Source organism: Caretta caretta, chromosome 16 (genome assembly GCF_965140235.1).
Source record: "Caretta caretta isolate rCarCar2 chromosome 16, rCarCar1.hap1, whole genome shotgun sequence".
In the NCBI taxonomy this organism is placed as follows: Eukaryota; Metazoa; Chordata; order Testudines; family Cheloniidae; genus Caretta; species Caretta caretta.
In genome coordinates, this window is record NC_134221.1 from 6,022,206 (window position 1) to 6,045,320 (window position 23,115).

The 23,115-nt window shown below is 55.0% G+C and overlaps 1 protein-coding gene across 1 annotated transcript; it reads right to left on the bottom strand.

Moving 5' to 3' along the window:
- Nucleotides 1-124: 124 nt before the first annotated feature.
- SAPCD2 (suppressor APC domain containing 2) lies at nt 125-22,240 on the bottom strand. Its single transcript, XM_048823283.2, has 6 exons — nt 21,618-22,240; nt 13,789-13,922; nt 6,665-6,811; nt 5,402-5,503; nt 3,544-3,669; nt 125-2,860 (listed from the first exon to the last, which is right to left on the bottom strand). Exons 1-6 carry the CDS (start codon nt 22,141-22,143, stop codon nt 2,732-2,734), a joined length of 1,164 nt encoding a protein of 387 aa, XP_048679240.2. The 5' UTR covers nt 22,144-22,240; the 3' UTR covers nt 125-2,731.
- Nucleotides 22,241-23,115: the final 875 nt, after the last annotated feature.

Below are 23,115 nucleotides of genomic sequence, written 5' to 3' on the forward strand. Positions count from 1 at the left end.
TGCAGGAAGGGTCGCTGTCCCCCAACGCAGTAGCTGCACCTGATAGGTGGGGCTAGCTCACCAAGGTGCCTGCATCCACAGCTGTCACCACCCGTCGATCGCGGAGAACACAGACCCCCGGTGCTATTTTTGCTTTTTATTTGAAAAAAAGCCTGTGGACTATCACAAGTGTGGTTAGACAATACAAAAACTCACCAAGGAGCTCAGCTACTGCTGCAGCTGCCTACAGAGGCCAAGCTGTAAACATTCACAAGAGGGATTTCATAATGCCCATAGCAGCAGGGGGAGGTAGGGCAGGCTAGGGGACCGGAGCAGGGGAGCCCTCTTTAACCCCTCCTAGGAACAGAAACAAGCACCCCCAGGCAGCAGGGCCAGGAGCACACATCTCATGGGAGGGGATGGAGGGAAATAGCCCCAAACAAAAGGTCCAAGGGGTAACCTGTTGTGTGAACAGACACACACCAGGCTCCATGCACTTAAGCACAGAACTGGAAGGTGATCTCATAGCCTGAAACCCCTGGCTTTATTAAGTTCGCCCTGTGACAGCTCCAGGAACCAGAGGACCAAGAATGGCGAGTTCAGCTCGGCTCCGCAGAGCAGAGGGCGTGAAGCCTAGAGAACGGGCAGGAGAGCAAAACCAGGCCCAGAGATCTCACTCCTGCTAGATCAACAGATCTGACTCTCAGCAGCTGGGCCTCCTGCCAGTGCAGCTCTCCCCAGAATCTAAGGGGAACTTGCCTTAGAGGGGGCAGAGCAATTTTTTTGGTGCCTGGCAAGAGACCCCCTGTTCTGATACGTGCAGGCCAGGTGATATCATTACAGCAACACCCTGCCTGCCAATCAGCACTGGGGCCCCATTGCGCCAGGTGCTGCACACAATTCTGGGCTGAAGGTCACCTCCTTTCCCACCATTGTTCACAGTCTATTTAGGAGTTGGGTTTATGGCCTTCAGTCAGCCAGGTAGATCAGAGGAAGGTTTGTCAAACTGCTGTCTCAGAGCAATGCTGGGGGGGGGGGATGGGAGCGGACAGGAAGGTCCATTCCAGTTTGCACAGGCACCTAGGCTGAGATTTGGGGTGGGTGGAGGAAGCAGGTGGCTGGCAGCTTCGTTAAGGCCTGAGCCAGAGAGAACCATGTCCTGGCACAGCCCTATGGCTGGTGAGGAGTCACAGGAGACAAAGGGGGCAGCTACAAGAGGCTTTTCTTGAGGCCACTTTTCTACCCCATTTGAAGGTGGCAGGGTGGAGGATGAATGACGGGAGAATGGAAAGGGGGCAGCATTAAGGGGAGAGGGAAACAATAGCTAAACTCATGGGGGTCAGCGATGTCCTTCAGTGTCACAGATGCTGCTAGAACGATATGATCCCAGGGCCCTGCCTGGTTGAGGCACCATCCTGGACAGTTCTGCGCTGATGAGTGTGAAGAGAAACATGAGGGGAAATACCCTGAGCAGCACCAGCCCCTCCTGGCTCATGCTTCCAGAAAACCCATCCACCCCTGTAAACAGGTCATGCCCTGGGAAGGTGATTGCAGCATTCAGCCCAGCAAAGCAGCAATTTCTTCACCCCTCAGAAGGCAGGCAGAAGTGGGGAGGGAAGGGAACAGCCCATCTGCATCCTACCCTCCGGCTGTGTTTGTTCGGTAAGGAATCTTAGTCCCGAAACCTCTCTGGTTCAGGGGGATGGAGTGGGCTGGCTCCAGGAGCCTGCTAGCTGCTCCCTTGTGCATTTCAAACAAACCAACCAACCAAAAGTTTTTACCCCTGGTGGGTCACCAGGAAAATCTTTCCTATGTTAACTGAGCGTAACTGATGCAGGGATGTGTGCCTGAGTCTGCAGGCAGCCTGGAACAGTAGCTCAGAGCTGGGAACTGCCCTATTCATCTCACTGAGGTGTTAACCCCAAAACTTAATTATGTCAGTTGAAGTGTAAACATTGACTATTTCATCACTACTCCAGACACGAGAGAGGGGCTATCATGCCACGAGGATCTGCACCAGCTACTGCAAATAGGGTTTTGGTGTCATGAGTGGGTGGAGCTTGGGACAGTACCATGGACATTCAAGCTAGCCTGGTGCTGGAGTGAGGGGTTAGGCACGTGAGGAACCAGCCTCTGAGTGGTCACTGTGCCCCTTAGATGCCAACAGGAGTGTTAAGCAGCAATACACAGTCCTCCTCGGAAAGCAGCCGGCATTCAACCGTGTCACGCAAGGGGCTGAGGCCGTAGCTGCCCTCCCGAGTACTGTACAGCTGCAGAAACAGCCCCTGGAAGGAGGAGAAAACCTTTGGAGTACGGTGCTTCCCTCACCACAAGCGAAATGGATCAGGAAGACTTGCATGGTGCCCCGCTCAGTTTCCAAGGCAGAAGGGCAACAGCATACCCGAGAGGGCAATGCCATCCAGTCACAGCCCAGTGCACAGATGTGGGAAGGTGCCAGAGCTCTGCAAGGGAGGCCTGGGACAGGCTCTGGTATCAGACAGGGATCAATTCAGGTGCTTTGCTAGCACCTCCGGACCTACCACAAACGAGACGCAGCATCGCCAAGGAGCAAGGGAACCAACGAGACTTGGGCAGGAGTCACGGCCCCATAGAAACCCACAATACGCCTAGGCCCCATGGAGGCTCAGACCTGGTGACTGAGGTAGGCTGGCTGGGGCTGCTTTTGCAGCGGTGTCCCTGCCCAGGCCCTCCCCAGAGCCCTGGCCTGGGGTGTGGGAGGTCAGCAGGGGGGCTAGATGAAGGTGGAGTCCAGCTGGCTTGTTTCATGGTTATTTCGGGCCCGTGCCTCAAACAGCTGCTTGATCAGGGCGGATTTCTCCTGCTCCAGCTGGGTGATCCGCTCGCTCTTCTCGGTCACCTCCTGCACAGGAAGGAGGCAGTGCCCTGGTGAGAGTGGGGAGCGTTCCCCGTGGGCAGCCAGCCCTTCCCAGGGTCCTGCCCCTCCCCAGACACCCTGGCTGACCAGTTGGATCTCCTCAACTCAAGGTAGTTTCATTTGGCCAGCACAAACCCCAGGCGGTTTAGAGCGCCAGGCCCAAAGCTCTCACTGCAGTCCCTGGTCACCAGTCCCCGCTTTGCCGGTCTACAAGGCAGGTCACGCGACGGGTACACCTGCCCCCACCCTCCCGGCCCATTTCACAGAGGCCAGAGCTGTCAGCTGGCACCAGGTGTCCACCACCACCAGCCTCAGTGAGATGGCCTCCACCTGAAGTGCTCAGTTCCCTGAGCTGTCCAGGCCCCTTGTGCCTTGTGGTGAGATGGCAGAACCAGAAGACGACACCACTCAGCAGCCTCATTTAATTGGGGGGCTCCGAGTATCTTTGCTGTGCAGGGCTCCCCTCTCATCTATGCCCTTCTCTGAGGCCTGGATCCCACTCCCGCAGCCTTCCTCTCTCCCCCAGCTAACCTCCTCCCTGAAGGGCCCGTCCCTTTGGCTCCCAGCCTGACACGGGGGCTGGCTCCCGGTTCCCCTGCCCTTCCTTTGGCCCCAGTTCCAAGCTCCTGACCCCCTCCCAGTGGGGGGGAGCTCCCCCACCCCCTCACCTTGGTGAGAAGCCGGTTTTGTTCCTTCAGCACACTGATGGCTTGCTGGGGCCCTGCCAGGGCAGGAGGCGGCGTGGGGGCAGCAGGGACCTGCCTGGTCAGTGCCGACGAGGAGGAGTTCAGAGGCTGGGAAGGAGAGGGAGTTAATCTTTCTGCAGTCTGTCCCCACTAGCTTTCTGCTTCCCCCCCTCGGGCCAGGGCTGGGCTCTCCATGCAGATCACCCGTCACAGCCCTCCTGGCAGCTGATGCCTCGCTGACCCGTCTCCACTAGATGCAGGTCGGCCTGGCGTGTCAATACACAGCTCAGCCTGCAGAGGGCACTGCGACCTCATTGCTTAACCCACAGCAAGCTGCACGGGGCGGGGGCGCGGGAGCATGGTGCCAATGGACTCAGTTCACCAGCCGGGGCAGCCAGGGAGCTCATCCCTCAGCACCTGCCCTCTGCACCAGGGTTTCGTTGAGCTGTGCAGACCTCCATGTCCTTGCCCTCACCCCAGAATCAGGGGGCTACTCACCTGAGAGCAGTGGAGAGCCACATTTGGCAACAAAGAGGGAGGAGAGGAAAAGAAACTGGCCGTAACATGACAGGTGCAGCGGCTGGGTTACATCCCAGGGGTGCAGGGCTTCCCATTCCCGAGGCGTCTGCAGCCCCGCCCCACAGCAAGGATCTCGTTGGGTCCCTTTGCAATCTGGGTCTGTCCTCCCACAGCATAGAGACTTTGTTTTAAAGTCTCTAGAGCAGAGCTGGGCAAGCTTTGTGGCCCGAGGGCTACATCTGGGTGGGGAAAATGTATGCAGGGCCATGAATGGAGGACTGGGGCAGAGGATTGGGGTGCAGGAGGGGGGGGCGGAGTGCAGGAAGGGGCTCAGGGCAGGGGGTTGGGGGCAGGAGGGGTTTGGGGTGTGGGCTCCAGCCCAGTGCTGCTTACCTCGAGTGGCACCGGGGCGGCAGCACTGCACAGCAGGGCTAAGGCAGGCTCCCTGCCTGCCCTGGCCCCACGCCACTCCTGGAAGTGGCCGGCATGTCTGGCAGTGGCTCCTGGAGGTGGGGCGGGGCAGGCGGCTCCACCGTGCGCGGCCCTCACCTGCGGGTACCACCTCCGAAGCTCCCGTTGGCCGCGGTTCCCCGTTCCCAGGCAATGGGAGCTGCGGGGGGCGGTGCCTGCAGGCGAGGGCGACGCACGGAACCCTCCCCACCCCGGGCCACAGGGATGTGGCGCCAACCGCTTGCAGGAGCCGCGCAGGGTCAGGGCAGGCAGGGAGCTGCCTTAGCCCCCGCTGCACCACGGGGCTGGCAATCCCGCGGGCCCGACTGAAAGCCCGGACAGGCCGGATCTGGCCCGCAGGCCGTAGTTTGCCCTCCCCTGCTCTAGAGCCCTGCCATGGACTAGAACATGCCCGAGAGTCACTGCTCATTACCTGGGACCAGAGGAATTACCCAACTGTATCAGGCGGGGGGTCCATCTAGCCCAGTGGCCTTTCTCTGACAGCAGCCAGACCCAGCGGAAGGGGCTGGAGCCCTGAAGGAGGCAGGGTTATAGCTCTGGATGTTCTAATTATCCACGTACCAGCTAACCCCTTTCTGAATCCTGCTGAAGTGCTTCACCTCCGTGACCACCTACAAGCGTCCCATAGACCAGGTGGGCTCTAAACCCTTGCTAGATTAGGTCCAAGAGTCTCCAGACACCTGCTCTGGTCTCTCAGCTGAGGGCCCAGGCATCCCTACAGGGCCATATTAATTCTGTTTCTGGTCTGGTGACCCCCTTTATACACTGCTCCCGTTGATCAAATGGAGAACAATAAGAGCGGCCAGCCCTGGGAGTAGGAGCACCGGTGCTACCAGTATGGCGCTCTCACCTTCCCCGAGGTGGACAGGAGCTCTCTGAGACAGCGGTTCACTTCCTGCAGCTTGGGTAGAAGGTGACCCAGGTGGCTCTGGTTCCCCTCTGAGAAGAAGTCCTGGAAGACGCAAGGGTGGGAAGGTGGAATGAGGAGCCAGTTCTCCAGGACTTCATGCTGCTGTGATGTGCAAGCAGAGATGACCCGAGAGCTCTCTGGCCTTCATCGTAACTCCACAGGACTCATCTTTCAGGAACCAGCCTGGCTGGCAAACTGGGTGGGTGGAAGGGAATATTCCAGCCAATGCTGACTTTAGGCTGGGGTGGGATGTGCATTTCTCCAGATAGCCCAGGAGGGTGCATGCCAAGGGGGCTGCTGGGGCTCTCATCTCTATTTACAAAACCATCCTGGTCCGGCCACATCTCTGCTCCTGCTCTGGAATGCTGCCTCGGGCAACGACCAATGCCACATGCGTCAGAGGGTGACAGGATAAACACATGGCCTAGCCAGCTGGGCAAGGAGGCATAGGTATGTGTGTGCACACAGGGAGCGAGGAATCCTTCCTGAATGCCACAGAGGTGATCCCCTTCATTATCTCCCATCTGCAGAGCTATCGGGGTGATTAATGATCATTAAGGCCCAGATCCTCAGAGGTATTTAGGCTCCTAACTCCCACTGAAATGAATAAAGTTAGGCACCTAAATCCCTTTGCAGATCTGGGCCTAAGAGCTTTGGACCCTTCTCCAAAAAGAAAACAATCCACTGAGCATTCGACTGCCTTTTTGGCTACAGTTTTGCCTGGGTGGAAGCAGGAGTGATGCCGCTGAGGCCAGAGGAGTGACTCCTGCTGGCACAAGAGCTGAGTTGAGCTTGCGATTAAGTCCCACAGGTTAGCTCCTTGCTGGGCAAAGCAGGGTTCCCTGTAACAGGCCAGGCAGATCCTCGGCTCATTTGTGGGACAAGGTAAGAAAGAGGAGGAGGACGAGAAGTGACCTGTCGTATGCCTCTTCCCCTTCGCAGGCTGAGTGATCCCAGCTGCCCTGACCCCTCCAAATGTGCAATTCCCACATGTACCCACTCTCCACTGACTTCAGTGGGAGCGAGTATCATTGCCAAGTGCTTCGGCAGATCTCACCCCGTGTCTCCATTAGATCGTTAAGGGGAAGTGATACTAGAACTTGGGGTCTTTCCAATCTCCGGATTTAACCAGTTCTTTATCCAGCGCCCCCCAGGCAGAGCACTCGAAGGCGAGACGGTCCCTGGAGCGAACCCCACACTCACATTTGTGGTTTTGTTTTTCCCCAGGTGTTTCTGGCGCTCCTGCACTGTCTGGATCTGCTGGTGGTACCATTCCCAGGCCCGCTCCACCATCTCCAGCCCCTGGAGCAAGAAGTCCTTCTCCTGCTCCAGCTCCTTCATTTGCTTCAGCTGCAAGACACAAAACCCAGGTACTTTAATATCCCCTCCATCCAAACCTAGGGGAGGTCAATCACGCCTCCTGCCATCCTGGGAATGGGTCCTGAACCCAGGGCTGGGGGTCCCCAGACAGCTGCCACATCCTGGCCTCTACCCAATGGCTACTGAAACCACATGGACTGAGAAGCTACTAGGGCGATAGCCCCAGCCAGGGCACCACCTACGGGAGCTCTGACAGGAGCATCACATGGCTCCACCAATTGGTCCAACTACACTATTTGGGTCCAGTTCATGATCACATCAAGCGCAGAGGAGAAGCTCTGCCTCTAGCCATGGCACATGCAGGAATTCAGTTACCAGCTGCAGACCCCTGCAAGGACAAGACAGGTGAAAGGTGGCTCATCCCCTTTCCCCGGTGGCAGCTTCAGAGAAGCAGGAGCAAAGAGTTTGGTTTCCTTTAGGGAAAGAGCTGCCAGATTTGGGCATCCTGACATCAGCTGATAAGTGAAGGGATGGAAAGCTTGTCTCTGCCCCCTCCCCCCTTCTCATGGAGCCTGGCATCCCGTCAGCCTGCACATTCAGCTATAACCAGCCTTCAAGAGGATGTGGACCTAGAATAGACATGGAGAACTGTAGCATGGGGCTTCTTTACACTGGAATATGAAGCCTGGCTACAATCAGAAGCTCTGGGGTGGGGATCACTCATGGGAGCCTCCTTTCTCAGCAAGTCTAGGTGTCCCTTTACCGCTGCACCATACTTGCAACCAAGAGACTAGCTAGATCAGAGTTATATGGACATGTTTGTCTGGTCAGATCCACAAAAAGCCCCTTTACCCAGCTTATAGAATTGTAGGACAGGAGGGGACCTCGAGAGGTCATCTCGTCCAGACCCCTGCACTCATGGCAGGACTAAGTATTATCTTCCATGTAATATCTTTCAGTATTATGTTTCAATGTCCTTTGAGTTTGGCCTAACGGGAGATGGGGACCATGACACACCAGTCTGATCCATCATGCAGCTGCTGCAAATCGAGAGGAAGAGCGACAACCAGAGAGCAGATTCATACCCAGATCACTACTACTCAGAAGGTTCTTGCTCCATGGGAAGCGGGTTTCTCGGCTAGGTTGAACCAAATGCAGGTCATGAGAGAGTCTCCCCTCTGAACACCCTTCCTTCCTTCTTCCCCCAGGCTGTAGCGTCCACCCTGCCCCACATTAGATCAGTCCTGTTGCTCAATTAGAAATAGTGGCTTAATAGTGTCTGGGTCAAAAGGAAACCTTTGCATGGAGATCTCATCTCAATAGCCCATGCATCCATGGCAGGATATTTCCTCCTCTGAGCTGCAATTAAGCATTTCCCTTATCACTCTACAGGAACCTGAAGTTTAGTCTCCAGTGCATGATGCTGGATCTCAGATACTCCGGTGCTCTACACGGCAGTGTTCAGAGATATTTAAGGGAGTTAGGTGCCAGATTCCACAGGCTCCTTTGAAAATCCCTGGTCATTTAAGCCAACATCTTCTAGCTTTGGTGCCTAAAGCAGCCACCTTACAGAAGTTTAAGGCTGCAAACTCACACTGTGTGGAACATTTTTCATGTGAGAAAGAATCAGGGACCCAGCGAGAGCCAATGGCCCAGAAACCAAGTGGGCGCAGTTCCCATAGACAGCAAGCAAGAAGGTGTAGCTGTCTCTGCCCCCACCTTTGTTTGCATAGCAGACACACGACATCATGGGGGTGTGGTTCCTCTCTCTCTCCAGCCAGCACGGCTGTAGCTGCCACCAGGTAGAGAAGATGGCTCTCCAGACAAGTTGGGGTATTTCCCCCCCTCCCCCAAGGCTGCTGCACTATGATTAGGAGGGGAACCCCCCCCCATAATCCCAGAGGTGACTCACATTAATTTTACCCCTTCTTTAAAAGAGGGACAGACTGGCAGGTTTTCAGCCACCCCAGTGCTACGCTCCAGAGGGGCTGCAACCCAACCCAGAGGCAGCCAGCCAGCTGTGGGGACAAGAGCGAGAACACCCCACTCTGACCCGAGGCACCACTGCCCGCTGGAGGAGCCCCAGCACAAAGGCTGCTGGGGAACCCACTCGTCATGGCAGCAATGCAACAAGCGACCAAGCAACGAACTCCCACTATGAATAGTGCAGGTCCCCACAGGGAGTTCTCAGCCAGCTGGTCACCCTCGGAGAGCCCAAGCTCCCATTTTGCAGGCAGCATTGCAGAGACCCTGCTGTGGGGTCTCAGATTTCAGAACAGACGTGGCACCAGCCTCATGGATTAGCCTCACGGGCACTAGCTGTGTATGGGGTATTTGTTTCCCAACGTCTGGAAGAGAGGGATGCTCCCCTGAACCCAGAGAAAGGGGTGTGGATACAAAGCCTGCCCACTCAGGAATGGGCTTAGTTGGGGCGGGGGGGGAGTGGGCAGGAGAGGCATTGCCCCCCAAACTGCAAGCCTCAGGTAGGCGTGGAATTCCCCGCCCCCCCCCCCCCATGCAGTCCCATTGGCCTGGCTAAAGCTGCCCCACCACATACAGAAGTCAAACTATGACCTCAGGACACCAGTAGACGTAATCAACAATATGCTAATGGCATATTGGGCTGCATTAGTAGGAGCATTGCCAGCAGATCGAGGGATGTGATTATTCCCCTCTATTCTGCACTGGTGAGGCCTCATCTGGAGTACTGTGTCCAGTTTTGGGCCCCCCACTACAGAACAGATGCGGACAAATTGGAGAGAGTCCAGCGGAGGGCAACCAAAATGATTAGGGGGCTGGGGCACATGACTTACGAGGAGAGGCTGAGGAAACAGGGCTTATTTAGACTGCAGAAGAGTGAGGGGGGATTTGATAGCAGCCTTCAACTACCTGAAGGGGGGTTCCAAAGGGGATGAAGCAGATGGTGGCAGATGACAGAACAAGGAGCAGTGGTCTCAAGTTGCAGTGGGGGAGGTCTAGGTTGGATATTAGGAAACACTATTTCACTAGGAGGGTGGTGAAGCACTGGAATGGGTTACCTAGGGAGGTGATGGAATCTCCTTCCTTTGAGGTTTTTAAGGCCTGGCTTGACAAAGCCCTGGCTGGGATGATTTAGTTGGTTTTGGTCCTGCTTTGAGCAGGGGGTGGGACTAGATGACCTCCTGAAGTCTCTTCCAACCCATATCTTCTAGGATTCTAGGAATAAAGCTCAGAACTATGCATCTCCCTGTCAAATCAAGTTTTGGCGCTTTCATTTCTGGAGCACCTACCAACTGGAGACAATGCAAGGCTTCAGCAGTGTGGGCTAGAGACCTAGGTGCTAACCTGGAATCTGATTTGTGACCCTGGGAAACACTTCACCTCCCTGTGCCTGCTTCCCCATCTGTAAAATGGGGATAATGATACTTATCTCCCTGTCTAAAGAGCTTTGAGATTCACTGATGAAAAGTACTACCATTATTATCACCTATTTAGATGGTAAGGTCTTTGGGAAAATGATGGTCTCTTACTATACATTTGTACAGCACCTAACACAATGGGGTCCTGAGCCAAGTGGGGGCCTATAAGCGTTCTCCTAACACAAATAAGTAAAAAGCACTTTGAGATGTTTGGAAGAAAGCGTCTATAGTTGTATATAGCAGCCATAGTACAAACAAGGGACTCAAGCAACTGCATGTTTAAAACCATCGCAGGAAGTGATTGAGTGCACACCTATGCAGCAACAGCAAGAACTATTAAAAAGCCATTACAGAAAAATCCTTTTCAAAAGGCCACATCATGATGAAGCTAAATACCCAAAATCCCTGCTCCTCCAGGCTGCACCCCACCCGCAGACAGAGCCCAGAGCCCACACCCTTCCGGGCTTCGCTTTTTCAAACACAAGATGTGGTTGCAATTCAAACATTGACCCGCCAGGCCTGTGAACCGAGCACAGCAGAGCAGGAGATGACTGCGAGCATCCGGGATTTCAATATTACTGAGGGGAGAAGGCAAGTTTAGACACCACTTGAGTGCTGCTCACGCATCTCATACTCTGGGTATATAGCGGGCTCACATAAGAGGGACTCAGCTCATAATCCCAGAGGCCATTCGCATGCACTTCACTTCTTTAAAAGAGGGACAGACTGGAGGTTTATCAGCCTTCCCAATGCTTCATGCAGCCTGCCAGGCGCCCGCAGCAATCCCTTGCTATCCATGCTAGTCACAACCTGAGCAGACAGGCCAGCGGACTGCCAGGGACATACCCAGAGGAAGAACTGCAAAGCCTTGGAGCTGCACAGGCTGCTGCTCAGAGGAACGAAGAGGGTGCTGTACGTCGCGAGGACGCCCATCCAGCTGTGTCCGCAGCCTGGTGCCAAACGCCCTGCCCTGAACCTGGCCGTGCCAGTTACCGCGGTGACTGGAGGAAAGGACAACATCCCACTCGCCGGTGGGACAATGGCATCTCTGCTCCGCGAGCGGATGGAAGGCATCTAGTCAGCTGGCAAGGGAGGCGGGTGGGTTACGGATGTTGGCGGAGGCAGCTTCCAGGATGGGAGGAAGAAGCAGGGGTTCCTTCCACTCGAGTGGGGATGGCCTGGACAGGGGGGGCACGTCAGCCCGGGATGCTCATGGATGAACGAGCTTAACCTCTCGTAAAAAGCCTCGCCCAAGCTGCAGAGAAGCCACCGGGGAATAGGCCGATCGATGGACTCAGTGAAAGACAAGCCAGCCGGATACACGCTGTCCTGGGGCCAGTGCACAGCCACTCCCAGCGCACACGGGCGAGAGGGGTCAGCCCCACGCTCCGCTCCCACTGCTGGGGCACAAGAGGGCTGTAGCAAGGTGCTAGGGATTCAGAGAGGGCTCTGGTGTCCAGCACCTTTTACCCAACGAATCTGTATTCTGGGAAGGGACGGATTTGTTTTTAGGCTGATCAGGAATAACCACCCTCTGCCCAAGGCTCCCAAAGCACTTTACAGCCTTGAGAGAGAGGAGAGGAAGGCTTGTCCAGTGGTTAGAGCACTTGTCTGGTCCATGGGAGATCAGCATTCAATCCTGCTCTACCACAAGCATGCTGCGTGACGCTGGGTAAGCTACTTAGTTTGTCTGGCTCAGTTCCCCACCTGTCAAATGGGCATAATAGCCCTGCCCTGCCTCCGAGGATTGAGAAAGTAAAGCCTGTGAGGAGCTCAGACTTTATGGCGCTGGCGGCCAGAGAAGTACCCCAGACAGACAGAACACCCCAGTGGTCAGTCAGTGCCATTACCACCATGCTCCAGCTGGGGAAAGTGAGGCCCAGACCAGGGAAGGGACTCACCCACGACCCGACAGATGGGAATCGACCCTGATCTGCTGAGTCCCAGGCCACAAGGCCAGCGTACCTCGCTTCTCCAGCTGCACCTATTAGCAAATGTTAACATGGAGCATTGAAGTCAGTGATCGCAATCCACAGTGCTGAACCCTGCATCAGAGAGCTGGGAGTATGGGAGTTCCCCTTAGCCGACTCCTATCCAAGTAAAGGCCCCTCTCCATCCCAGAAACAGCAACCCAGAGTGTCCAGTCTGGCTGAATGGAGGTAGAAAGCATAGCATTCCTCAGTCTCCTATCATTCCCCTGCAAGCGCTTCACAGCCCACGCCCTGCTCCAGCTCCCACAGTGAGCAAAAGGGATTAATTCTCAGCACTGCTGCAGCTTGCTTTAGCAAATGAGCTCCTAATTCGTGTGTGCAAAGCCCCCATTAACCCCTGGGGCGGGCCAGGCCAGGAATCAGAGCGTGTTATGTGGCCGACAGCCGCTGCGCCGACATAATCAATTCTGCACAAAGGCAGCCCACATGCCCCGTCAGCTCCGTTCAAATTGGGGGGCGGGGGGAATAGATACTGACATTTGAGAAGGGAAAGAACCAATGCAGCAGGGTGGCACTCTTAGGATAAAATAATGTAAATTACATTGCACACAAGGTACAGAAAAGGCAGGAGCTTCCATTAACGTTACTAATTCAAACTGCCCATAGGCAGGATTTGGGATCATGAGCAGCATGGGTGAGCTGATAATATCATGAGTACTTTGCTCTCTATCTACGCAAGGTACTTCTATTGTGCACCATGGCTCTCCAGGGGCCATTGCGCACCCCTGCTATGGGGCCATAGAGAGGGAACAGGCTCCCTGGCCTTGGTGCAACTCCAACTTACCACTGACAAAAGGTCTCTTGTGGGGCGGGGTGAGGGGGGGGAATTATGCCAGCTGAGGATCAGGCATAATGGACCTCTGCTCCACTGTGCTCCAACCCTTCCCCACCATGCCAGTGGTGGCTGGGACAGGAGAAGGTAGAGAGTCCTCTGCAGAGGAGAAATTCTCCACCAGCCATCTACAGCAGTTTTAGTGCAAAGGAGACTTAATAGATTACATGATCCAGCCCCAGGAGTTTAAGGCCCTCATCCTCAAGTGACATGGGCCCAGACAGATCCCTGCACCAGCACAGAATACAACTGAGCCTGTACTAGGCAACATATGTCTTGACATTTAATTTATCTGGTATGTTTGCAAAGAAAAAGACTAAAACATGAATCTCTGCTCTGAAGCCCCCATGCTCTGCCACAGCATTTCAAAGTCAAAGGAGCATTTAACTCTGCGGAGACGCAGCAGTACAAACCCATCCGTTTGATTATCACACTACAGCATTAGGCGTTTACAGGCTACCTAGCATCCTTGACCGTTCCTTTTGCGTATGTTGCAGGACAGAGGGTGACTTGTAAGAGACTGCGCAGTGATGCAATCAATACATGTTAAAAGAAATATCGGACTCTCTCACTAATGCCCCACAAACCCCAAGGTCATGCTGCCCCGTAGGACAAGTGTAACCCCAAAACACCCAGCGTAGACCAAGCGCGAGACTGGACAGCTCTCCTTCCAGTACATCCACCAAGTAGCAAACAGCAGGTGGGACAGCAGAGCTCCTAGTGGTTACAGCTACTCCTGGCAGGAGTGACATTGGCTGGGTAACCAGGCCAGAACTGCTCCCCTACCATGCCATAGTCCACCCCGTTGGTGATGGTGTGTCTCCGGTGCTCACCGCGACCTCTCTCATGCCGCCGAGCGTCCGCCACCCCCGTGCCGTTGCCCTCACCATGGGACTGTCCTGTGGGCTTCCCATCGGCACCTACAATGGAGGAAGGACATGCACGTTTTGAAGAGGGCCCCATGCAGGGACATACACCCAACACGAGAGGATCAGAGGATTTCTCCATATATTCTAGACCCTTTATAAAAATAAATAATACAATTTAAAAAGACCGTTTAACCCATTAAAAGTCCTGGCTGAGCACCAAAGAGGAGTCTGCAGGTTGGGGTTTCAGCCTTGCTCCGGCAGCCACTCACCTGGCCATGTCTGGGTATTGCAGAGGTCTCATGTGAGCGCATGATCTTCTGCCCCACGTGTGCTGCAGCGCAATGCACATCTTACATCCCAGTTACTCCCACGGGGCAGGATCTCACGGGTTCAAGTCAGGGAAGGCGGAGGGCCGGGCCCACCAGCGAGCGGCCAGTGCTCACATTTGTACTAAGAGCCAGTGCTGGAGGAGAACGTAACACTCTCACCTCTACTTTCTCTAACCAGGGGTGGCGGGGATGAGTGGAGAATTAATCACAGCTCCCAATAGCAGCAGCAACAACAGGTTTAGCAACTTAAGAAGTCAGCCCCACGTTACAGAGGGTGGGGAATAGGGTGACCGGATGTCCGATTTTATACAAACAGTCCCAATATTTGGGACTTTGTCTTTTAAAAGCGCCTATTACCCCCCCTTCCCCTGTCCCGATTTTCCACACTTGCTATCTGGTCACCCTGGTGGGGAATGAAGGAAGAGTACATCTTCCAGCTCACTGCAGGGGAAAGGAGCCCTCACCTCACCATCTGTACCCAGCACTCATGCAAATCCAACCTCGAACCCTTCCAGGGGCCAAGAACAAACATATTTGACCCTGGTACGGAACCACCTTAGAGGAGATCAGATGCCAGACACCACCTCCTCCCAGAACCCAAACCCTCAGCTACCCACACGTCAAAGGACGATCCTTGTCGCATCAGCAGAGTGGGCAGCCCACGCTGCCAGTCGGATGGGCAAACGAGACCCACCAAGGTTCTCCTGGAAGATTCCGTTAAGGAGCAGAGCTTGGCAGCTAACTGAGATACTATCCATAGACCCCCCCCTGGCCTGCTTAGGGGCCTTGCCACATTTAGTCTGCCAGTGACTCTGAAGCAGGTCGATCCTTCCCCATTTTGCCACGTGACCTCCTGCGCTCATAGAGAGTACCAGACAGCCAAGAGCCACCCCATTAAATTATACTGGCGCCTTTGGTGAAGGGTGCCCGTGGTTTGTTACGCAAAGGTGCTGCTTGGGGGCGTAGGGAGCAGGGGAATCCACTCTGGGTTCCACAAGCGACCTGCTGGGCACACTGGTCTCAGAGCTTGAGACTGTCCTTTGGTGGAGCCACGCCGGGCACGGGGAGACAGGAGGGTTCAGTTTCTTTCTGGTCAACACAGGTCAGGTGCATTCAGTACGAAAAGCTACATTTACCTCCTGCAAACCCTCTCGGTCAGTCACCAGGGCCAAGGCAATCCCATGACCTGGGCTGCCTCGCCCACCGGCCCCAATGGCTGGAAACAACCAATCCACCAGCACACGCTAGGGAGAGCGGGGCCTTCAGAAAAAGTTGTGTAGGGTAGATTAGAGCGAGGACATGCCACTGGCTCCACCTGACCAGAGAGGTGGGTCAGTCCAGGGATGTGTGGGTCAGCTGTACACATGGGATTCAAGGGGCTTATAAAGCAGGCCCCCCATTTGATTTCACGAGGGCCATGACCAACTTTGGCGCTTGTCTCCTATAAAGGGCAGGCTGCTTCCAGCCAAACACTGCATTAGTCACCACCTGGCCAATTAGACCCTTAATGACTCTCACTGCCTAGTTCTCTCCAGGCTTGTGCTGCCAACCCTTCTAATCTCCATGCAAAGTCACTGGCTCCAGCACAAGCTGCCGTGCTTGGGGCTGTTCTACATTGTTCAACACCAGACGTTCACTTCTTCCCTACCCTGGCTCCTGCGGTCTATGATCCCCTCCCTCGCCAGCCCAGGGAGCATGCCAGGCCACCCCCAAGCTCTCGCAGGATTTTCCAGATCAGCAGCAGCCGATCTGCCACTGGGTCAGCACAGAGACCAGTTCCTGAATGTATGGAGACAGAGCTTTCAATGGGTTTCCTTCTCGATGGAGCCACTTTGCACAGCACTGGAGTCAGCTGTAAAGTTCATCCATATGATTTTATAGCAAACACCCACCACCACCATGGCCCCCAGGTGTGATCAGTGCCAAAGGAGCGAGATTAGCCCTGAGAGCACAAAGGAGTTTGCTTGTGCCCAGTGTCCTACAGCGAGGAGCTGAAGCTAGTACCCCTCTTTCCAGGGCAAGAGCTGCCCGCCTGCTTCCTCACTCCTGCTGTCTCCCCTTTCTCCAGCACCCCAATTTCCCCTGCTACCCACAGCAGACCCTCGCACCTCCTCACCTTTTCACCTCTCGCCCACTTCACCTCTGCAGCTTGCCCTGCCTCTTGGCACACAGACCTCTTTCCTGAAGGCAATCCTGGTTTTCTTCATTAAACCAATCCCCAAAGCATATATGGGAGCCCACTTGGATGAAGAGCATCACAGAGGTAATGACCAACCACAGCGGCTTATGCTGCTTTTACAGGCTTGTGTCTACTGCAGATTTGGACACTGCTGAGAGCGAAGACTCTGGATTTTAATCCCATCTGACCCTCTAACTCAGTGGGTAGCCGTAGGCAAGTTGACTGACCTCTGTGCACCTGAGCTGGGCCAGATGAAAGACAGAAGATAAAGCAAGAATCATGCTAATGACCAGATGCTGCATGTGAGCCAGCGTTCCCCGGGGGAGAGGAATCAACTCATCAGCAGTTACAGATGGAAGGGACCTATTAGGCCATCCAGGCCCCTGCTCTGCCAGTGCAGCATTGCTCTCTGCAGACCATGGACAGGTGCCTTGTCCAGTCTAAGTTCAAACAAACAGCAGCCCAGCGTCTTGTCGCCAGCAGTACCTTGTCGCCAGACGCCTCATGGCAGTTTTACACTTTCCCCACCAGGCAATTATGCCATAAACTGCCCAAAGGGGAAGTTTCTTCTTTACCCTCCGATGGTTAGTGTTTGCCTTGTGCAATAGAAGTTATAACAAGACACCCACCCATATAACTGCCCTGTTTCCATTTTCCTGCCTGTGCTCCCCTTTCCCCTCCTTAGCACTCAAAGAGGGGCCACTACAACTGACAGGAGCTTCAGCATGGCAAGGGCAAATCCCAGGTGAGTCATGAGCTGGGGAGGGATGAAGGATGGGCCAGTTATTCAGGCACCAGCCTGAAATTCAGCAGCAGCTCTGGGTTCCATCCCCTTCCCTGCCACAAACGCATAAGAACGTAACATAAGAATGGCCAGACTGGGCCAGACCAATGCTCCATCTAGCCCAGTATCTGGTCTTCAGACAGCGGCCAATGCCAGGTGCCCCAGAGGGAATGAACGGAACAGGTAACCGTTAAGTGATCTGTCACCCATTCCCAGCTTCTGGCAAATGGAGGCTAGGGACATTATCCCTGCCCATTCTGGATAATAGCCATTGATAGACCTATCCTCCATGAACTTGTCTAGTTCGTTTTTGAACCCTATTCTAGTCTTGACCTTCACAACATCCCCTGGCAAAGAGTTCCACAGGTTGACTGTGCATTGTGTGAAAAAACACTTCCTTTTGTTCGTTTCAAACCTACTGCCTATTCATTTCATTGAGTGACCCCTAGTTCTTGTGTTATGGGAAGGAGTAAAAAACACTTCCTTATTTACTTTCTCCGCACCAGTCATGATTTTTATAGCCCTCTATCATATCTCCCCCCTTAGTCATCTCTTTTCCAAGCTGAAAAGTCCCAGTCTTCTTAATCTCTCCTCATATGGAAGCTATTCCATCCCCCTCATTTTTGTTGCCCTTTTCTGAACCTTTTCCAATTCCAGTGTATCTTTTTTGAGATGGGGTGACCACATCTGCATGCAGTATTCAAGATGTGGGCGTACCATGGATTTATATAGAGGCAATACGATATTTTCTGTCTTATCTATCCCTTTCTTATGTAAATTTTTTCATTAGTAGATCTCACCTCTTTTGCCAAGCGCTTTTAGTACCATTATCTCAATTTTACGGATGGGGAAACTGAGGCACAGATACCCTGTCGGCACAAGTTCTTATGTTCACTGGCTTGAAAGGCCAATAAATTGAAAATCAATCCTCTTGCCACATTTCATCTCTGCAGCAAGTTCTGAGTCTCACCTTTTCCACAGCTTACTGGAATTCAGAGCAGAACTAAATTGCACTCCGACGAACATTCTCATCTTAAGCTCCCAGTCTGTTTTGATCTCTCTCTAATGAATTGTTGGATTTATTTGAGCCTCAGTTTCCTCTTTTTTATGATACAAGAAACTTTCCCTCTGGTTAGTTATCCCATAACTGCCTGCAAACAACAGGATCTCTTACACCTTCCCCTGAAGCAGCTGGTGCTGGCCCCTATAGGAGAAGGATGCTGGGCTAGATGGTCCGATCCAGTAGAGCAATTTCTGCGGTCCCAGAACCAGGTATAATAAAAAGGATTGGCTTGTAAGCTATAACAGGGCACTTCTTGAACTGTGATCCATGAACTACAGGAGGCATGCGGAGCACTTGCTAGTTCAGCAGTTCAGTAGCACTAAAAGACAACTAAGTACACATGGCATGCTTTCCCAATGTTCTTTGCCATTTAAGCAATTGCTGTAATAGCAACAGGGATGCTATGTGATCACAAACAAAAGGGCAGGTGGCCTCAGCAGTCACGAATGGGGCTTGATCCACAAGATCAATCATTCCGTTGAGATGAGGTTCCCACTAAATTAAAAAACGGTTGAGAGTCTGTGTTACCACCACGTTGGTTATCCAACTTAACTGGGCCATTCGTTCGGTCACATTTGCTCAGCTAGCAGGGGCCCTTTTGCTGACACACAAGACATGGCAATCATTCAGATAACCTGAACCAACTTCTGAACGGCTGCATTTCTAGCCACCCGCGTGATGTCACCTACATCACTTTAGGCAACAGGACAACTATGGGCATGTTAATGTTAAGCCCCTAATAGGTCTTGTTCATCACTATAACAGACAAGTCACCACATGAGGAGGAGTACAAGTTAAAGGGGCAACAGTGGTGGATTGGGAGCTGGAAACTGGAGTCAAGTATATATTGTGTAAGATATGCTGTACAGAGCCTGATCTGAAGTCCGTAAAAAGAATTCCGCTGGCTTCATAGGCTTGCATCAGGCCAGTAAGGAGTGAATTTTTTGTAGTCTTACATCAGAGGGAGAAACAGGTTTGCACTGCTTGAAACCAGAGCTGCAGGTGTTGGACACACCCTGGCCTTCTGCCCTCTCTACCGGAGCAATCCAGCAGCAGTGGCCCTTTTCATGATTTGAAACTATGAAATTGCTGCTGTGACACCTGCGGAAATTCAGCAAACTTCCCCACGCCAGAGAAAGCGTTTTCTTGATGTGAAAACCATCCAAAGGGTCAGATATTTCAGAGCCAATGACCAGATCACAGCCCAGCAGAAAATAACCTGCACCAAAGTCTTCAGGAAAAGCAGATAAGGCTGTAAGAGCGTGATGGCACTTATCCAGTAATCTGCGCTCCATGTGAATATTGCAATTACTCCTCCACATGATTCTGGGGAGCCAGGCTAGATTTCATCGTCCCCCTCAGCACCTCACCTTATCCGCTCCCCCAGCCAATGTTCCCAGATTCATTCATGCCCCTCAAAGGACCAGAACAGCCTCAAGCAGGGAAAAGAAGTTATATATTGAAGACCGTGGTGGATTTTAAAACCCACAACATTCAATCACAATAAAATCTGGTGCATTTTTATTTTATTTTGGTTTTGTCAGAATGCAGGTTCTGAGAGACAGATGTCAGCCTGGCAGGCGGGGAGACGGGGGGCGGAGGGAGGGGGGAAGGAGAAATAATAATCATTTAAAAAAAACCATACAACTCCACAAGACCAATGCAGGCAATTGGTATCCACACAGCCACACACTACCATCCTTACTCCTAGTGAGTAGCATCTTTGGGCAGATAGTGATACTCTTGCTCACACGGAAAGGTAACAGACATTTTGAGTAAGCCATCTTTCAAGATGCCAAGTAGTTTTCAATGACTCTTTTGAAAGGCCGACAAACCGGCCCTTACTCTGCATGCCGTGTTGTTGGAGCCACGTCGGTCCCAGGATCTGAGCGAGACAAGGCAGGAAAGGTCATATCTTTACTTGGACCAACTTCTGTTGGCGAGAGATACACGCTTCAGAGTTTACACACAGCTCTTCTTCAGGTCGTCTCAATGAAGTCAATGGAGCTGGATGCTACTCAACATGAGCATGGGTGGCAGAGCATGGCCCGAGAGCAGGGGCCCCAAATCCTGCCACCTGCTTCTCTGTTTGTTGCCAGTGTAGAGACACCCCCATCCCCAAATTACTCCTTTAACTCGAAAGCAGCTCTCAGCTACAGCCGTGCAGGCAGAGGAGGAGAGACCAGTCAGGCTGGGAGTTTCAGGCCAGGGCGGTGCGAGGGCATTAATCGAGACAAGGTGGTGGCTATGTTCCCTGGAGCTGCGCGGCCACACAGCAGCCTATTGAGCGCCGCTCAAGGAACCTGCCCAGGGACCAGCTGTGGCCGGGACGCCCCCGCATCCCCACCTACCCAGCCCCCAACCTGCGGCAGCCGGAGCACCCCTCCCGCAACCCCAACTCTGCTGTGGCCAGCCCCAAGCACGGCCGGGGTGACCCTTCCCCGGCCCAGACCTGGTAGGGTTGGGGGAGAGGCGCCTGTCTTGCAGCCCCAGCCCCCAGAGCTGCCAAGGCGGGGAAGAGGCACCTCCCCCCCCACAGCTCAGGTGCTGCTGCGGGGAGCCCTTTCTCCCCGTCATAGCCCCTAAACACCCTCCTGCACCCCAAACCCCTCAGCCCCAGCCCAGTGCCTGCACCCCCAGCCAGAGCCCTCACACCCCTGCACCCCAACCCTCTGCCCCAGCCCTGAGCCCCCCATCCCCACCTCAGGGCCTGCACCCCCAGCCAGAGCCTTCACACCCCGGCTCCCCAACCCTCTGCCCCAGCCCTGAGCACCTCATTCCCACCTCAGGACCTGCACCCCCAGCACCCCAACCATCTGCCCCAGCCCTGAGCACCTCATCCCCACCTCAGGGCCTGCACCCCCAGCCAGAGCCCTCACACCCCTGCACTCCAACCCTCTGCCCCAGCCCTGAGCCCCCAACCCCACCTCAGGGCCTGCACCCCCAGCCAGAGCCCTCACACCCCGGCTCCCCAACCCTCTGCCCCAGCCCTGAGCACCTCATCCCCACCTCAGGGCCTGCACCCCCAGCCAGAGCCCCCAGCACCCCAACCCTCTGCCCCCAACCCCACCACATGAATTTGGTTATGTACTTTGGTGCACATAAAATTCGTTCCACACCTGGGTGAGAAAAGGTCGAGGGAGCACGGGGTGGGGGTCCAAGCAGAGCAGCCAAGCCGAATCGAAGGCGAGCCGGAGGCTGGGAGGGACAGGCAGCCTGCGCAGAAGCTGCCGAGGGGAAGGCTCTAGCCCCAGGAGCGGCGAGGGGTCGTGTGGGAGGCGGAAAGCGGGTCTGGCTCAATCCAGCCAGCACCAGCGCCCCAGCGGGGCGCAGATACCCCCCACCCCGGGGTGCGGATCTCCAGCCACCCTCCCGACCCTGCCGCACTCACCTCTGCGCCTGCCGTGGCTCTGCCCCCCGCGGTCCCCCTCGGCCCGGTGCGCGGGGGCTCCCGGCGGGCTGGGGATCTTCTCCATGCTCCGGGACGAGCTGCCGGCGAGCCCGCTCGAGTACCTGCCCTTCTCGGCCAGCGGCCTGGGCTCCCCTTGCCCTCGGCCCGGCCCGCCCTTGGGGGCGGCGGGGCGCGCCTTGCCGTGGGGGTCGCCCCCCCCCGGGCCCGGCCGGGCCGCTTTACCCCCGTTCGCCGGGCTCAGCAGCGAGGCCCGCAGCCCCAGCACGAACCTCTCGAAGGTGAGGTAGCCGCTGGCCGGGGCCGCCTGCCGCAGCCCCTCCAGCACGCCGGGGGGGAGCTCCCGGGCCTCGGTCCCCTGCCAGCGGGACTCGATCTCCCGCAGGTGCACGTAGCCCCGCCGCCGGTCATCCAGGATGTCGAAGAGGGTCCGCAGGCTCTGCAGGAAGGCTCTGGGCAGCCCCTCAGTGCCGCAGGGCAGCGAGCGAGCCCCGCGCTCCGGAGCCATCGGGGCCGCGGACCCCGGGGCAGCCGCGGGCTCGGCGCGCTGGAGATGGTTACACCCAGTTCCGCGGGGAACGCCGCCTGGCTCGGCTCCGCGGGTTTCTTTCATTTTTTTTTTTCTTTCTGAATGGGGGCACCCCTCTCGGTTGACGTCACTTCGTTAGCATTCTCCTTTCTCATTGGCTGGCGATGGGCAGCCCCGCAGGCTGATTGGCTGGGGAGGAAGCTGGCCGGTTTGATTTTCCAGCGCGGCGGGCCAGCCCTGCAGCTTGGTGTCATTTAAAACCTCACCCAACCCAGAGAGCCCCCTACAATGGGGCGCCGAGATCCCCCCAGCCGCCCTCTGCACCCGCCCTTCACGTTGGGTTTCTCTCCGCCACGGGGGAAAGGCCGCGGAGGGGGGAGGGATAGCTCAGGGGTTTGAGTATTGGCCTGCTAAACCCAGGGTTGTGAGTTCAATCCTTGAGGGGGCCATTTAGGGATCTGGGGAAAAAATTGGGGATTGGTCCTGCTTTGAGCAGGGGGTTGGACTAGATGACCTCCTGAGGTCCCTTCCAACCCTGATATTCTATATAGGTCTATAGGATATTTTCTACCTAATCAATGCACTCAAATCCCCAACTTTTAGTCTGTTCGGACAGCAGGGAGCTCAGGGGCCGCCTTTGTGAACAGTCTGGATTGGACCCCTATGTCCCCGACCACCACTTACACACCTATGGCTGTGACACTCGCAGCACCCATCGCTGAACTTCACCCACCACCGGGAGTCCTAGATTTGGGAAGGATGCCCTGAGGTTGGGTGGGTGTGGCCCCCCACCCCAGCCAGGGGCAAAAGCCTTATCCCTAGGGTGAGACAAGGTTCCGCAACTTTCTCTTCCTCCTGCAATTAAGGGCTGTGTTTGTGGGTGTCAGTGAGCCATTTAAAACCCCACCTACACATTTCCCCCCTCTTTTTAAATACATCAGCTCACTCAGA